General features: G+C 40.8%; 1 protein-coding gene across 1 annotated transcript in view; it reads left to right on the forward strand.

Annotated features, from left to right (window-relative positions):
- Window positions 1-3,466: 3,466 nt before the first annotated feature.
- Window positions 3,467-18,036, forward strand: part of SHQ1 (SHQ1, H/ACA ribonucleoprotein assembly factor) — a 98,696-nt gene continuing 84,126 nt past the window's right edge. The window contains exons 1-4 of the mRNA XM_027958164.3: window positions 3,467-3,731; window positions 8,164-8,228; window positions 11,211-11,333; window positions 12,312-12,472. Coding sequence (XP_027813965.2) covers window positions 3,589-3,731; window positions 8,164-8,228; window positions 11,211-11,333; window positions 12,312-12,472 — 492 coding nt within the window. The 5' untranslated portion in view covers window positions 3,467-3,588. The remainder of the gene's footprint in view (window positions 3,732-8,163; window positions 8,229-11,210; window positions 11,334-12,311; window positions 12,473-18,036) is intronic.

Here is an 18,036-nt window from a genome sequence, read left to right on the forward strand (position 1 = left end):
TGTTTAGCTGTATTGCAACAATTTGTCTGTGTGTGTTGCCAAACAAAGAGTAAAATATCTAAGAAGTGCATAGCTCTATTGTGTAAAGTGCTTTCAAATAGACTTTCCTCAGGTGTAGCTTCAGCCTCAGTTAATTCTTTGGCATTAATCATTTAAAAACATTAATGCTTGTGACCTCTAGGAATGAGGTGCCATGACAGATGTAAAGATTCTTTTTAGAAAAGCTAATTTGGAATGAGCCAGCCAAAGGCCTATCTCAAGGGATTTTTTTGAGGGCTACACTAATTCCATGTTGGCATCAGTTCATTTTCATTATAGTTCAGTTCAGTTCAGTCGCTCAGTCGTGTCCGACTCTCTGCGACCCCATGAATCGCAGCACACCAGGCCTCCCTGTCCACCACTACCCCCCGGAGTTCACTCAGACTCACGTCCATTGAGTCCGTGATGCCATCCAGCCATCTCATCCTGGGTCGTCCCCTTCTCCTCCTGCCCCCAATCCCTCCCAGCATCAGAGTATTTTCCAATAAGTCAACTCTTCGCATGAGGTGGCCCAAGTACTAGAGCTTCAGCTTTAGCATCATTCCTTCCAAAGAAATCCCAAGGTTGATCTCCTTCAGAATGGACTGGTTGGATCTCCTCGCAGTCCAAGGGACTCTCAAGAGTCTTCTCCAACACCACAGTTCAAAAGCATCAATTCTTTGGCGCTCAGCCTTCTTCACAGTCCAACTCTCACATCCATACATGACCACAGGAAAAACCATAGCCTTGACTAGATGGAACTTTGTTGGCAAAGTAATGTCTCTGCTTTTGAATATACTATCTAGGTTGGTCATAACTTTCTTCCAAGGAGTAAGTGTCTTTTAATTTCATGGCTGCAGTCACCATCTGCAGTGATTTTGGAGCCCCCAAAAAATAAAGTCTGACACAGTTTCTACTGTTTCCCCATCTATTTCCCATGAAGTGATGGGACCGGATGCCATGATCTTTGTTTTCTGAATGTTGAGCTTTAAGCCAACTTTTTCACTCTCCTCTTTCACTTTCATCAAGAGGCTTTTAAGCTCCTCTTCATAGAGCACTTGTTATTTGTAGGGCTAAATATGGTCTAGAGCAGGAAGACTTGCGCTCACAATGCGAAACAAGCTGGGGAGGAGGTAGTATATTGGGAGCCAACTCTATAGTATTTTAGAGCTTGAGCTCAGGAATCAGACTCACTTGGGTTTCAATTCTCATTGCACCACTCACTAACTGTAATCTTGTGCACACTATGAGGATATGTAATCTCTAGTTCACAGAGCTGTCAGAATGGAAAAATGAGATCATTATAAAGGATATGGTGCAGTGCTGGCTCATAGTGAGTATTCAATCAATTCAATTAATCCCTCTGCTCCCCAAGGAACGGATGAATGGGCAGAGTACTTTTTAAATTGTTTAACATAAACCTCTTGTCTTTATCAAAACTCTCAGATTTAAGAACGCATTTGAGTCAGTTCTAATGAAGTGGATGAAACTGGAGCCTATTATACAGAGTGAAGTAAGCCAGAAACAGAAACACCAATACAGTATATTAACACCTATATATATGGAATTTAGAAAGATGGTAACAGTGACCCTATATGTGAGATAGCAAAAGAGACAAAGATGTAAAGAACAGACTTTTGGACTATGTGGGAGAAGGTGAGGGTGAGATGATGGCATTGAATAGTATTGAAACATGTATACTACCATATGTAAAGTAGATGACCAGTGCAAATTGGATGTATGAAGCTGGGCACCCAAAGCTGGTGCTCTGGGACAACCCAGAGGGATGGGGTGGGGAGGGAAGTGAGAGGGGGGTTCAGGATGGTGGGACACATGTACACTCAGGGCTGATTCATGTCAGCGTATGGCAAAACCCACCACAACACTGTTAAGCAATTAGCCTCCAATTAAACAAACAAACAAAAAACCCCCCAGATTTAAGCAGATTGACTTTTATTTTGAGTTTTAAATTTTATATACTCCTATTGATATGCTGAGTCCTAATTCATTTTCAAGACTCATAAAAAGTTGGAGGTTGAAAAGGTTTTTAGGTTACCTGATCCACTGTCTCCGGAGATGACTTTCACTTGTCTTTCACTGATATTTAAAATCAGGAAATGAAAACATTTCTTGGACTATTCTAGTAACTGGTGGAATAACGGGAAATAAAATGAGAGGGAAGGAAGGCCAAGGGAATATGTAGGGGAGGAGAGAGCCTAGTGGGAGAGGCATTGAGAGAGTATGGCCAGAATAAAAAGGAGAAATACAAGGAAGAGAAATAAAAAAGACAGAAAAGAGGACCTCGAATAAGTGTAAGGAGAAAAGTGAGAAAAGGAAAGAGAAGAAAGTACAGAGGCATTGCTATTCGTCATTGCAGACACTAATATGATTTAAGAGTCAGATGTTACGGATTTTGGTAACTGTAAAATGCATGATTGCAAGACATATTGCTTAACCTTTGTGAGTCGTGTTCTTCGGCGTTCGTGGTGTAGATTAAACGAGATGAGTGGAATGGACGTTCACTAAACGACCAAATTCTGTTCAATTAATGAGTTAGGAAGAGGAGAGAAAGTGGTAGAAACGGACAGAGGGAGAGAGGCATGGAGGGAAAGAGGAGGAGATAGAAATCGGTAGAAAATGAAGGAGGAGAGGGAGAAAGGGGTTATTGACAAAGCAAGTGAGAACTAAGGAAAACCACAGTAACGGTGTTTCTGTGGTTTCTGCGGTGACTGCTCCAACACACCGAGCCTCGACAACTTGCCGGGAACCTTGTCAGAGCTTCACAAGCACAAATGCATGCTATCTTCACACCGTCTCTACAAGGCTAGGGTTCTAACCTTATTTTATAGACGAGATATCTGAAGCATAGAGAGGTTCTGTAGCTTTCTCAAAGTCGTACTTCTGGGTATTGGAAAGAAAGAATTTAAACGCAGGTTTCACTGCCTGCAAAGCCAATGCTGTTAAAATCATCTCTGCTGCTGCTGCTGCTGCTGCTAAGTCGCTTCAGTCGTGTCCGACTCTGCGACCCCAGAGACGGCAGCCCACCAGGCTCCCCCGTCCCTGGGATTCTCCAGGCAAGAACACTGGCGTGGGTTGCCATTTCCTTCTCCAATGCATGAAGATGAAAAGTGAAAGTAAAGTCACTCAGTCCGGTCCGACTCTGAGCGACCCCACGGACTGCAGCCTACCAGGCTCCGTCCATGGGATTTTCCAGGCAAGGGTACTGGAGTGGGGTGCCATTGCCTTCTCCTAATAACCTTCAAAGAAGCTTAGTGGCTCTAAGGTGGATTCTTGCCCGGGTTCTTGCAAGTTATGCCCTGGGTTCAATTTCTGCGCTCAAAGCCTCACTCCTCTGGTCCCTTCTCGATCTCCTAGCGCACAGCGTCTCGTCTCCATGGAAACCGGCGCGAGGCGGGATTTCCTCTTGCACGCACGCGCACTTCCGCCTGGAGCCGGAAGCACCGTGTCTAACAGCGGGTACCAGCGCGTGGGGACTTCTTGGAGAGTTTCAGTGGCAGGCCCGCGGCGGCTGCGAGAGTGGTCGACTTGGCGCCCGATTTCGGCGTGGTGATGCTGACCCCGGCGTTCGATCTTAGCCAGGACCCCGACTTCCTGACTGTTGCCATCCGCGTGCCTTACGCCCGGGTCTCTGAGTTCGATGTGTATTTCGAGGGGGTCGATTTCAAATTCTACGCCAAGCCTTACTTTCTCAGGCGAGTTCTGGGTGTTTGGCTCTGAGAAGAGCATGTTTTGGGGATTCATTTATTCATTCATTAGATAACTGCTTATTCGAGGGAGGATGAAAGAACGGAGGAGGACTTTTCGGGATCTCGACTGCCTTTTCCCGAGGTACCAGCAGCAGGTGCCGAGGAAGTGAACTCTTTCAGGCGTGAGCTCTGAATGCTGCAGAAGCTTATTGTTTCTTATATTTTCTTAAATCCCCGCCTGGAGGAGATTCCGGAGCCACTTTAGAACGCAGTTTGGGACCATAATCGCCTTTCCTGTTTTTGTCCTTTCGCCCTAGTTCTTGTCCCTTTTCTTGTTTTCTTTTCCCTCTGCGTTAGTCCTCTTTGTCCCGAGACAGCTCACGCTGCCTTCCCTACTGACCTGTCGATTTGACTTTTTCAGTCCACGTTCTTTTCCTCTACCTCCTGGCTGACGCTTTCTATTCCCTGAAATGTTCGCCTTTCTTGGTCCAGCTGATGCCAAAGTCTCCTTCACCTCTTCGTTGTTTGGTTCTTCTCTGTTTGATTTTACCCCTTCCTTGTCGTCGTCATCCCGCCAGCCTCAGGGAGGGACCTTCAGCTCTTGTTTGTTTGCATTTTTCTCCCTGCAGAACCGTAACATCGGTGGTAACAGATGACCTCTTCTTCCTCTCTGTGTGGTGGGCAAGCGGTGCGTTTAAGTGAAGGATTAAGTGCTTGTGTGCATTATCTCATTTAACCTGGATAGCGATCCTTGGAGATCAGTTCAGTTCAGTTCAGTCGCTCAGCCCTGTCCGACTCTTTGCGACCCCATGAATCGCAGCGCTCCAGGCCTCTGTCCATCACCAACTCCCGGAGTTCACTCAAACTAATGTCCATCGAGTTGATGATGTCATCCAGCCATCTCATCCTCTGTCGTCCCCTTCTCCTCCTGCCCCCAATCCCTCCCAGCGTCAGAGTCTTTCCCAATGAGTCAACTCTTCGAATGAGGTGGCCAAAGTATTGGAGTTTCAGCTTTAGCATTAGTCCTTCCAATAAACACCCAGGACTGATTTCCTTTCAAATGGACTCATTGGATCTTGCAGTCCAAGGGACTCTCAAGAGTCTTCTCCAACATCACAGTTCAAAAGCATCAATTCTTCAGCACTCAGCCTTCTTCACAGTCCAACTCTCACATCCATTCATGACTACTGGAAAAACCATAGCCTTGACTAGATGGACCTTTGTTGGCAAAGTAATGTCTCTGCTTTTGAATATGCTATCTAGGTTGGTCATAACTTTCCTTCCAAGGAGTAAGCGTCTTTTAATTTCATGGCTGTAGTCACCATCTGCAGTGATTTTGGAGCCCCCCAAAATAAAGTCTGACACTGTTTCCACTGTTTCCCCATCTATTTTCCATGAAGTGATGGGACCAATTGCCATGATCTTAGTTTTTGACTTCCCTGGTGGTCCAGTGGTTAAGAATCCTTGGAGATAGGCATTATTTACAAGACATTTTAGAAGACACTGCCATATTATTCTTTCTCAACATTGTCAATACATTCTTTTCTCCTTTCTACCAAGTGAAAATCCAGTCTCCTCATCTTTCTCATTCAAGTGCAGTTCCAGCCTACCCTTCCTGCCCAAGTACATTTCCAGTGCAGACATTCTTCTTGAGTTAAGCTATTAAGTACTTGGCCTGAACTTGTTCTGCTCAGGTATCCCTTTGGCCTTAACTTAACCCACCTACTTGAATATGTTGTATAAAAGAGTGTCTGGATTTATACAAAGCGACCAGGGAAAGCCTGTTTGAAGAGGTGATATTAAAGCCAAAACATGAAGAATGGGAAGAAGATGATGTTAGCAAACAATTATTGACATTTTACTCCTACTTAGGCTTTATGTGGGTTTACCTGGTGGCTCAGAGGTTAAAGCGTCTGCCTGGAATGTGGGAGACCTGGGTTCGATCCCTGGGTTGGGGAAGATCCCCTGGAGAAGGAAATGGCTCCTCACTCCAGTACTCTTGCCTGGAGAATCCCATGGAGGGAGGAGCTTGGTAGGCTACAGTCCATGGGGTTGCAAAGAGTTGGACACGGCTGAGTGACTTTACTTCACTTAGTGCTTTATGTGACTCACTTGATTTTAGGACAGTCTTACAAAGTAGGTTTTGGTATATACTCATGTTGCAGATAAGGGCTCAGAGGCTCAGAGAAAAGATCTTAAATGAGATAGGATGATAAAATTAAGTAATTACAATGAAAGAAATATTTCAAAATAAAAGTCACTTGCTTAATTAAGTTTGGGAGGTTTGATGAAGACCCAGTAAGCAGCTACATATGAAGCAGTTTATAGAGTACTTTTTATACAAATGTATCCATTCCTTGAGTAGCAGAGGCTTGGGGGTTGGGCACATGTGAGTGTCAGCACACTTATAGTTCTGTGACTTTTGGCAAGTTATTCAGTCTCTGTAAGTTTCCTAGTCTGTTAAGTGGGACTAATATTAGTGATTTTAAAGAGTTGATGTGAGGTTTGAGATAATGCATGTATAATCCTTATTACTGTGCCTGGTAATTAACTACACATTCAATAAATGGTAGGTATTATTATTTATTAAGGGATCGTATTGTTGCAATTATCTGCTGCCAATAACCAATCAAACCTGTGTAAAATAACAATTCTTTAACTCCCTCTGTTGGTTTTTGTGCCTTAGGAGTTTGGTAAGAGCTTGGCTGAACTGTTCTGGCTTAAGGTCTTTAGTTTACTCATGTGTGGCTGGACCTGGGGCAGGAAGGGCTAACACAGCTGGAGACTTACAGGGCAGGTGAAGGAGGGAATCTCTTTTCATGTGGTCTCAGGACCTCCCTGTGTGGTCTCACGTGTGATTCCTGCAGGGAGCTGCATCCCTACCATGACAGCTGAAATTTTTAAGAGTAAATATTTCCGGGAGCAAGACAGAATCCATATCATCTTTTATAATCTAACCTCAGAAATCACAGTGTCACTTCTGCTGTATTGTTTTGGGTAAAACAATTCTAGAAGCCCACTAAGTTTTAAGGGGAGGGGACATGGATTGCATTATTGGGAGGAATGATGTGAGATAGGTCATCTTTGGAAATGCAGTTTGCTACAGTATACCAGAGATGAATAAAACCTTACCCCTCTCCTTGAGGAACTGAGTGTTTAGCAGGGAAGGCAGATCTGTTCGAAGATACTGTTTCGCCATCATGCATTAAGAATTTAACTCTGTACTTATAAAGAGTTTAGGAGAAGGGAGATGATAACAATAGTTTACATTTTCCGAATGGTTGCCTATTGTACTAGCCACTAAGCTTTTTGTATTATCCTTTCTTTCTCACAGCAACCCTCAGATAGATTCTATTATTTTTTACTTTTTATAAATGAGGAATATGAACTTTGAAGTTAATTAACTTGTGGTACAAAGAAAGTTACAGAGCTAGTAAATGGCACAACTTGGACTTAATTTAGACTCTGAAGGTAAAGTTCATATTTGTATCCATTGCATAACAAATTTATTCATAACTGAATTTTTATACTAGGTTTAGAAGGGATTTTTGTTTCGAAAATGTGTTATAGCTTCAGGAAATATTAAGATCAAAGGTAAGTAGGGATAAAGCCCTGTACCTTTTGGGGTCTGCCAAGATGGATGATGATGATAATGGTGATGGTGTTAGAATAGGGAATAAGGAGGAGGGGGGTTTGGGAGGAAAGTAGGTTCATATTTTAAGTCTGGAGTGGAATGGATCTGGCCTCGTATATAGTACAGGTGAATTTAAATTGTCTAGCCAGTATCAAGCAGCCATGGAAGCTTTTGTAATAGAAAAGTGACAGATTTCTGTTTTAGAAAAATTCTTTTGGGGACTCAGTTAGAGCATTGATTGACCCAGAGTAAAACTGGGAACAGGGAAATCAGTTCATATTCTTTAGCAGGAAAGAGGGGGAAATCCCTATACAGTAATAATGAGATTTACAAAAACACTTTTGCTTTCTGCCTTTTTTTTTTTTAAAAAAGTAGTAACTTACCCAATATAAACAATTGGTTTTGTTGGTTCTTTATTCTTTCTCATATTTTTGTTTCTTTTCTTTTTGGAAGCCAATTAGTATACTTTTATTGAGCCCATCCTGTGTCAGTCATCAGGTATATAAATAACTCATATTAGGAAGGGAAAGTACTATAACAGTAGTGATAGCTAGTATTTATTGTGGCTTTTCTTTTTTAAGTGTTTTATCAGTGACTAGTGCCTATTCAAACAGAAAAATGAGTCATCTCTGATTCCTATTTTCTTCGCTAGGGAAGAAATATAAGTTATTTAGTTTATAAAATTCAAGTGCCGAGGAATATCTTTTTAAATGGTTGATAGATTTCAGTGCTTGATGCTTACTATCATGCTTTATGATGCTTTGTAATTTAAGGACTTCATGAGACCTTTTATTACATCTGCAGGTTAACCCTTCCTGGAAGAATTGTAGAAAATGGAAATGAGCAGGGATCCTATGATGCAGATAAAGGTATTGCCCTTGGAATTTTCTGTTCGTTTTTTTTCTTTGAATTCTTCATGTTGGTGTAGCTCCGTAATAATCTCAGGTTATGGCGCCCTTTAGGTGAATGGCGAGTGCAGTCTGTCCCTGCCACTCTTTATTCTTTCTTAATGTCCAGTGCCTGTTATTCATGGAGTTCTTAACAGTTACAGTTTCCCCAGCCCTCTAAATTATACTTCACATTGTTCTTTAAAGTTTAATTAGTTAAATACTCTGGCTCTGTTTTCTGAAGGTTTTATTTCCTACTTATCCCTACATTCTGTAAGTGTTTAAAAGTTAAAGTTAGGTTGTGGGAGGTGACTGATAAGAAAAGAAGTGGATGATTTTTGTAAGCTGTGAGTCAAATGTTTCTAAGACAGTGTTTTTTAGAATTTTAAAAATTTATTTTTTGTTTAAGTATAATTGATTTACAGTGTTGTTAGTTTCAGGTATACGGCAAAGTGATTCAGATGTATATATATTTTCTTTTTTTCCATTACTATTTTCAGTCTTAAAATATAATTATGTGTAGGTGAGAGAGAAACTGTCCATACAGGACTTTTAAAGACCGATTGAATTTTCTTCTCGTAATTGATAAGCCCTTCATTTCAGCTCATCTTGAAACCGTTTATTTTCCTTCTGTAGAAGTCACTGGATTTTCCTTTGTCAGTGAATCTGGAATAAGAATACCTTGTGTACTGTTATGTGATTTATTCAGTGAATATTGACCTCAATGAACTAGGGTAATGGAGGAAAGGTGGAATGAAAGAGTTAAATGACAAAGTTCTAACCCATAACACAGTATAACTGATGCGATGAAGTACAATGAGACTGCCTTTCTAGGTAGTAAGTCCGCTTTTAATTGCAGATAAGCTGCATACTGAAGCATAGTTATTAAATCTTGAAAGTAAATGGGGTTTTAGGAAAGTTAAATATGTGGAAATATTTGGATTTAGTTGTGTTTGATATATTAGAATATGGCTAAGTACACTGAAAGAGGTAAAATGTTTTAAAATGTAAGAGTAGTGAATAATGTCGGAGAAGGCAATGGCACCCCACTCCAGTACTCTTGCCTGGAAAGTCCCATGGACAGAGGAGCCTGGTGGGCTGCAGTCCATGGGGTCACGAAGAGTTGGACATGGCTAAGCGACTTCATTTTCACTTTTCACTTTAATGCATTGGAGAAGGAAATGGCAACCCACTCCAGTGTTCTTGCCTAGAGAATCCCAGGGACGGGGGAGCCTGGTGGGCTGCCGTCTGTGGGGTCGCACAGAGTCGGACACCACGGAAGTGACTTAGCAGCAGCAGCAGCAGCAGTGAATAATGTAATCTATTCATAGGGGAACCTAGATGAAAGTGATAAACCCTGTTAAGGGAAAAAAAGAAGTACATAGATGGAATTTGGGTTTGCATTAGACAGTCTTTAGGGATATATCTCTTACGATATCAAAGAACTTTATCAAGCCATCATTACCTTATTTAAGATTTTGTGTATATTTGAAGTGGCTGCTATTCTTCATTGGACTCGACTCAGTTCAGTCGCTCAGTCGTGTCCGACTCTTTGTGACCCCATGAATCGCAGCACACCAGGCCTCCCTGTCCATCACCAACTCCCAGAGTTTACCCAAACTCATGTCCATTGAGTCAGTGATGCCATCCAACCATCTCATCCTCTGTCCCCTTCTCCTCCCACCTTCAATCTTTCCCAGCATCAGGGTCTTATCAGATGAGTCATTTCTTCGCATCAAGTGGCCAAAGTATTGGAGTTTCAGCTTCAGCATCAGTCCTTCCAATGAATATTCAGAACCGATTTCCTTTAGGATGGACTGGTTAGATCTCCTTGCAGTCCAAGGGACTCTCAAGAATCTTCTCCAACACCATAGTTCAAAAACATCAATACTTTAGTACTCAGCTTTCTTTATAGTCCAACTCTCACATCCATACAGGACTACTGGAAAAACCATAGCTTTGACTAGATCGACCTGTGTCAGCAAAATAATGTCTCTGCTTTTCAATATGCTATCTAGGTTGGTCATAACTTTTCTTCCAAGGAGTACGCATCTTTTAATTTCATGGCTGCAGTGATCATCTGCAGTGATTTTGGAGCCCCCCAAAATAAAGTCTGTCACTGTTTTCACTGTTTCCCATCTATTTCCCATGAAGTGATGGGACCGGATGCCATGATCTTAGTTTTCTGAGTGTTGAGCTTTAAGCCAACTTTTTCACTCTCTTCTTTCACTTTCATCAAGAGGCTCTTTAGTTCTTCTTTGCTTTCTGCCATAAGGGTGGTGTCATCTGCATATCTGAGGTTATTGATATTTCTCCCGGCAATCCTGATTCCAGCTTGTGTTCCTTCCAGCCCAGCATTTCTCATGATGTACTCTGCATAGAAGTTAAATAAGCAAGGTGACAATATACCTTGACGTACTCCTTTTCCTATTTGGAACCAGTCTGTTGTTCCATGTCCAGTTCTAACTGTTGCTTCCTGACCTGCATATAGGTTTCTTAAGAGGCAGGTCAGGTGGTCTGTATTCCTATCTCTTTAAGAATTTTTCAGTTTGCTGTTCTTCATTGGACTAGATATCTTGATTTCACCTCCTCCCCACCCAGGCTAGAAATAAATCTTATGAGTAGCTATAGTTGACTCTAAGCTATTGCCTTCTCAGGCCATTGTGTTTTTGACCTGAACTTTTAATGTTATCAGTAGGTGAATATGATATTGGGTTAGATTTAAGCATTCTGCAGCTTTAACAGATTAATTCTCGTAGAGGGGACAGCTGAATCAGTGATTCTGAAAAACCTTGTTTGAGCCTTTCCCTATCTTGATTTTTATTTACTAACTATGTAATAAGGGCATAATTTTGGAGCTCTATGAAATAAAATTATAATTCTGAGATGTCTGTTTCTTAGATATGTTTATGAAGTGTTTGAGTATTTTAATTTAGCTAAGCATAGAACCCATTTATCTTTAAGGAATTTTTACCATTCGGTTGCCCAAAGAAACTCCTGGCCAACATTTTGAAGGGCTGAACATGTTAACTGCTCTGCTGGCACCAAGAAAATCCAGGACTGCAAAACCACTTGTGGAAGAGATAGGTATGTTTATTGCAGTTGGGAGAAAATGCAGGTAAATGAATATTTGGAATGCTGTGTGTTTCTCAGGGAAAAGGGATATAGCACATAGGAATTAGGAGAAAATACTTCAGATGATAAGATGAGATCATGTAACATCAATATGAAAATAGTTCATTTGTTGACATTTAATTTAAGACATAAAGAACTCTGTTAAACCAGTAGATCAGTCATTTTTTGGGACCAATTGAGGCAGTGTCTCTGTGTTTGGCAAAATATTGGCCTCTTGAGCTAAAATCAGAAGCCTGCAATTCAGTGTAAGCAGAAAGCAAACACCACCCAGGTCAAAGAGTGGATCATCTCCCACGTCCTGGAATCTTACCCTGGTTATTTCTCACTCCTGACTCTCCGAGGTAACCACTACCTTCAGTGTTATCTGTTTTTGAATTAGATCAATATATATATATAATCCATTACAGTAAATGATCTTTGTTGTCTAGCTTCTTTCGCTTAACATTTTTGTGAGATTTATCCATGTATAGCTGAGGTCTGTTTGTTTTTATTGTGTTATTATTTATATATCTTACCGTTGATGGAACTTTGGCTTGGTTCCTTTTTTTTTTTTTGTCTAATAAGAATAGTGAGGTGAAGGCTGGGCAAAATAGGTGAATGGGATTAAGACATACAGACTTCCAATTTTATAATAAGGAAACCACGGGGATGTAATATATAGCATAAGGAATCAGGTCAATAGTACTGTAATTACTTTATATGGGGACAGATGGTGATCAATTTGTAATGTTTGCCAAAATCAAATTATTATGTAGTACACCCAGAATGGACCTAGTATGATACATTAACATATTTCAAAAAAAAAAAGAGAGAATAGCAGGAGTATTCTTTTGGGGTACATGGACAGACACTTTTTCCCTATACTTTTTCTTCCCCAAGTTGTACCTAGGAAATCTGGTGCTTTAATGAACTAGTACTTTACATATTTAGGCGCTTCTGAGGTTTCTGAGGAAGGAGTAGAAGATGACGATGATGAGTTTGATTGGGAAATTGAACAGTCCCCCTATGAAGAGGTACCAGAAAGCGCCTTGAATCCGAACTGCCGCTACGGGTTTGGAAACTTGCGCTCAGGAGTGTTTCAGCGGCTGCAGGTATGTTTTTCTAAAAGACCTTGGTATATACCAAGGGTTTGACCATTTGAATAGTTTAATTTCAGTTCTGCTCATACCTGGAGGTTTTTTTTATGAAGATGGTAGGAGATGTTGTATTTAGAGCGCAAACCACAACTCCTCGAGTGTGATCGTTACACAGACAGTCACTCCCTTCCGTGTCGCTGTCTCTGTGGCCCAGTCTCATTGTGCTTACACATGAAAGATGTCCTGGTACTTTCTTTTTTCTCCACTTCAATTGTTATTTTAGACATGAAGTTTCCAAAATACAGTACAGAACCCCTCTCTCCTCATACTTCCTGAAAAGCTGCATGTTTTATGCTTCTAAGAAATGGAAATTGTTTACTTGTGGCATGATGTCTCTTCTGTTTGATATGTAAATGAAGCAGAATATTCTTGATGAGAAGAGGTTTCTGTCTTTGGATCAAATTGGTTAGTGTTTAGTGTACTGTAGGCACTTTCTGTATTTACTCTTTGTGGGGTTTGAATGGAATCTTTTGTTAAAATCTGCTCTTTGTTAAGTTAGGCTGAAAAAGGAATGACATCACTCTCTTCCTCAGACAATGTAGGAAATTCTATTTCATGAATGAAATGGAAATTTTGGATTATTTTCTACTTTAGTTGTATTATAGAAAGCAATATAGTTGGTGTCTCACTTAAAAATTTATTTATTTATTTACTTATTGAACTTTTTGGTCTAGTTTTACTTTTTTTTTAATAGAATGTCACATGATTGGAACCATGCAACAAGTAAACATGTAGCCTTTTCAGATTGGCTTCTTTTTTAGTAATATGTGTTTAAGTTTCCTTCATGTATTTTCATGACTTGATAGCTCATTTCTTTTTTTTTTTTTTCCTTTCCTTTTCTTTTTCCTCTGACTGGAGTAGAGGCTCAGCCCTTAGCAGTAAAAGTGCAGAGCCCTAACCACTGGACTGCCAGGGAGTCCCCTTAATTTTTTTTTTAATGAAAGAAACATGTGATGAACAGTTTTTTATTTTAACTTCATTCCTTCTGGGTAGCAGATGTTAAATGGGCTTAGTATGTGGTTTATTATAGTGAGACATATTTGAGTCTGCTAAGGAAAGGTAAAGGATCTATGTTTTGGTCCTACTTGTACCTCTGTTTAAATTTGGAATTCAGGCCAGTTATTTGACCACAAATAAATTCTGTCTCCTCTTTGTAAAACAGCGATAAATTTGCTCACCTACTTTATAAGGCTGTTTAGAAAATTTACGGAGATGCTACATTTGAAAACTCTTGAAAAAAAAGATTAGCATGCTTGAAAGAATTCTGCCCTTAAGAAATTTAAAATGCTGTCAAAACTTCTTAAAGGGAACAAAATTGGGATTTACTTAAGAGCAAATAATACTAATGAGATATTTCATTCAAACGCCTTATATGTTTTTCTGCTGAGTTATGGTTTCTCCATATTCTCTCTCCCTAACCAGATTTCCTGGTTATCTCTCAGGTAGTAAGAATAGAATCAGGTTTTTTCTACAGCAGAAACTACAGTAAATGGACCTCAGTTGTTTGGCAGAGAGTCGTCTGTGGTTAATCTTTTGGAGATTACCTGTCTAAATCTATAAATGAATGAGAGAAGACTCCTGCAGGCTAAGGACAGATTGTGCATTCATTCTGAAAGTGCTTGTTGATGCCAAGGAACGTGGTTTCTTCATTACTGCCACTGTAGAGGGAAAAGCCTCTCAAGGGGTTTCTGCCGCATTGCTGAGAAGATGCAGGCTGCCATGATGTGAGCCCAGGCCAAGTCCCTGGGAGGTCAGAAATTCTTGTATCTGTTGAAAATGTTCACTAAGTTAGTAATTTAGGTTGAGTTAAGAGAAAAGTTATTAAACAATATTCTTTTTATCTTTGAATGTCTTGTCTAATGCCCTGAATCTCTATAGATTCCTGTCTCCTAGCTTAAAAAAAACATAAGCGCATCATCCTCACATTTTTGGAGCCTTCCTGTAGCTCTTCCTGACTGCATCCCTCTGAACCTTGCTATTATAAACAATTTGAATGCCTCTTGTCTTCAACAGAGGGAAAAACAAAATGCATTTGAGAAAATTCTAAAGGATAATGTAAATAGCAATACTATTAACAGTGCAGGTGTATTACCCCACATGCACAATGTAGGGAATCACAAAAAGTTCTGAAACTGAAAGTTCTTTGTATTGAGTTTGATGACATGACCTGATCAGAGCTGATGAGTTTTTCATTAATTAAAAGAAAAAATCCTGCTTAGTGTGCTTATTCAAAGATTTTGCAGTAGAAATAGCAATGAATTTAAATGCGGTGTTCTGCCCCAGACTTCTTAGAGGGGATTAAGTAACACATGGATTGTAGGTACACCATTACTTTTCTAAACTCTTTTAAGAGTGAATCCTGAAGCTCAGCCCTCTCTGGGGAACTTGGGTAGACTGTGGACCTCAGTGACAGCTAATGGACAGTATCTGGACCTCCAGTGACAGCTAGCAGCTGCTATGTGTGTCCCTGAGAGGCACTGGGCTGGGCTCCACGTCACCATTCTGTCGTGGCCTCATCACTATCGTACGTGCATATTCTACCACTGGACAAACCAATGTGTAGTTTTTAAATATTGTGTTTTCTCATATGGATTAAATGTGAGGTTTGCGGTGTCCTTCATGACAGTTTGGAAATGTCAGAACTTTTGAAAATCATGTGTGAATCAAGATGCCAGTAATTAAAGGATGCTGTCTTCGGGGTATTAAGGTACATGTGTTTTATGTGATTGTGCCACAAAAATCTTCCATAACTTGTATTACTTGCAGAGTTCAATTGCATTTATAAGTGTTCTGTTTGTAAGATTCATGTCATGCGATGAAAAACTGAGCAATCATGTAAGATTAACGTGTAAGACCTTTTTTATGGTTGTAAAGATTCTTTTTATTTTTAGAAGTTTTATTATTTAAAAAATTTTTAAATTGCAGTATAGTTGATTTATGATATTGTGTTAGTTTCAGGTGTACAGCAAAGTGATTCAATTATATATGCATACATACATATATGGGTGTATATATATGTATATTTCAGATACTTTCCCGTTATAGGTTATTAGAAAATGTTGACTATAATTCCCTATGCTATACAGTAGGTCTTTGTTGATTATCTATATTTTACATGTGGTAGTGTGTATATGTCAGTACCAAACTCTTACTTAGTTTATGTCCACACCACGTGATCCCCAAGACCGTTTTCTACTAGTAAACGAGCTGGAGGAAACTGAGACCATTATTGCAGAAAAAAAAAACTTTGAGAACATATTTTCTATTTTAAATGATGTGCTTAAGAAACCACCATTTACAGTTCCTCTGGTTGTGCCTTTGGATGAGAAAATATCCATAAAATTTTGTTGACTCATATTTTATTAACATTTTTACAGTCTCTTTCCACCCACCCTCCATTAAATGAAATACAGCTTAATTTTTCTCTGATGATAAAAGCAATATATATTCATTATAAAGATACAATATAAGAAAGAAAGTAAAACATCATCCATAATTCCAGTACCCAGGTATCTTCTCGGAATTGAATTATTTAACCCTTTATTGGGGGATAGTGTATAGTCTTTCATGTTTATTTCCCACCAGCCATTTACACAGGGTTTGCTTGTGACTTCTGTATTTTATACTAATACTAAGAAGGAAATAAAATTATTTTTGCTGAAACAAATTCTCTGTTACCACCCTGCCCCCATACACACGTGTGCACGCTCACCCACACCACCCCCCCCCCCCCCCGCCCACCAGCCCCGGCCCGCCAACACACACACTCTTTCCTTTTTGAAATTTCTGCCAGCCACAGGGCGCCTTTGGAAAACTGCCCTAGCAGTTCCAAGTCAGGGCTTCTAACCAGGCTTCTGGCGTCAGTGGCTGCCAGCAGCAACAATCCTCGAGTCTCTGGACTCCCACCCAGAGGCTCCCGGGACCACTGCTGCCAGCAGCCGCAGGATGCTGGCCTGCCAGCCCTTTCCTTCTCTCAGCTACACTGGGGACCTGAAGCTGTTGTTTCCAGGAGACCTACTGGCCTGATGGGCACACAGTTCTTCATTTTCTCTCTGGAGAGTCTCTGCCTTCACTCTGCTGAAACTCACATTAGCCTTGTTTAGATCCCACATGACCTTTTCTTGGCGCTGCCCATCTTTAAATAGTTTTCCCAGTGCTGACCTTAGCAGTACTTTCAAAATGAAAGAAAAACAAGAATCATTTTCGCCTTGTTGTAGTGTGTCATTTCTCGTCCTCTTCTCTTCCTTTCTCTTGTTTGACAGATGCCTTAGATTTCACTGCTCCAAGCTAACTTCACTTTTTAGTTTGTTCCAGTTTCACACTCCCCGCCCCCCACCATGCTGCCCAAGGCCTGCCTCACTGCCCCTCCTGTCTCTGTGGTTGAGGAGGTGATGTCAGGCAGGTGAGGAAGCAGAGGAGAGAGAAAGAGTCCAGGTTGTCCTGCTCAGGGAAGAGATATTTCTGAAAAATTAAACTAGTACTCACGCTTGTAAACTCTGTATTTCCAGTTTATTTTGAATTGAGTAAATTTGTGGGCTGCCCAGAGAATCTAACTATGATTTATAATCATGTATCTTTAGGAAAATTCACTCTGAGCCTCCCAAAAGTAAATTGTGAAAGAACTCTTGGAATGTAGATTTTTCCAAGTTTGGGGATCTGTTTTTTCCCCAGAAGGTTTGTGCTCTGAAGTATTCAGATATTCTGGATGTGACTTCCAAAAATGAAAGAGCCCCTGGGCCCCTTCATTTTACTAGGATATGCTTACATTAAGTGTTGGTGATGTTTTGTTGTTCAGTTGCTAAGTTGTGTCTGACTCTTTGCAACCCCATGGACTACAGCAGGCCAGACTTTCCTGTCCTTTACTGTCTTCCAGAGTGTGCTCAGATTTCATGTCAGTTGAGTCAGTGATACTATCTAACCATCTCATCCTCTGCCACCCTTTTCTCCTTTTGCCTTCAGTCTTGGCCAGCATCAGGGGCTTTCCCAATGAGTTGACTCTTCACATCAGGTGGCCAGGCGCTCAGCCTTCTTTATGGTCCAGCTCTCACATCTGTACATGACTACTGGAAAAACCATAGCTGATGTTACTTCAGCTCAATGGATTGTGGTAGGGCTGAGAGGTTTTTTTTCAGAGTTTTTTTTTTTTTTTTTTAATTGTAGGAATTCTGATGGTGTGGAGAGTTCTGTATCTTAGTCTCTCCCTGGCAGATTCCATATGCTGCTGCTGCTAAGTCGCTTCAGTCGTGTCTGACTCTGTGCGACCCCAAAGACGGCAGCCCACCAGGCTCCGCTGTCCCTGGGATTCTCCAGGCAAGAATGCTGGAGTGGGTTGCCATTTCCTTCTCCGATGCATGAAAGTGAAAAGTCGCTCAGTCATGTCCGACTCTTCGAGACCCCATGGACTGCAGCCCACCAGGCTCCTTCGTCCTTGGGATTTTCCAGGCAAGAGTACTGGAGTGGGGTGCCATTGCCTTCTCCAGGCAGATTCTGTATAGCTGATTTCATTGTAGTGATTTTGC

The sequence above is a fragment of the Ovis aries genome, chromosome 19 (genome assembly GCF_016772045.2).
Source record: "Ovis aries strain OAR_USU_Benz2616 breed Rambouillet chromosome 19, ARS-UI_Ramb_v3.0, whole genome shotgun sequence".
Lineage (NCBI taxonomy): Eukaryota > Metazoa > Chordata > Mammalia > Artiodactyla > Bovidae > Ovis > Ovis aries.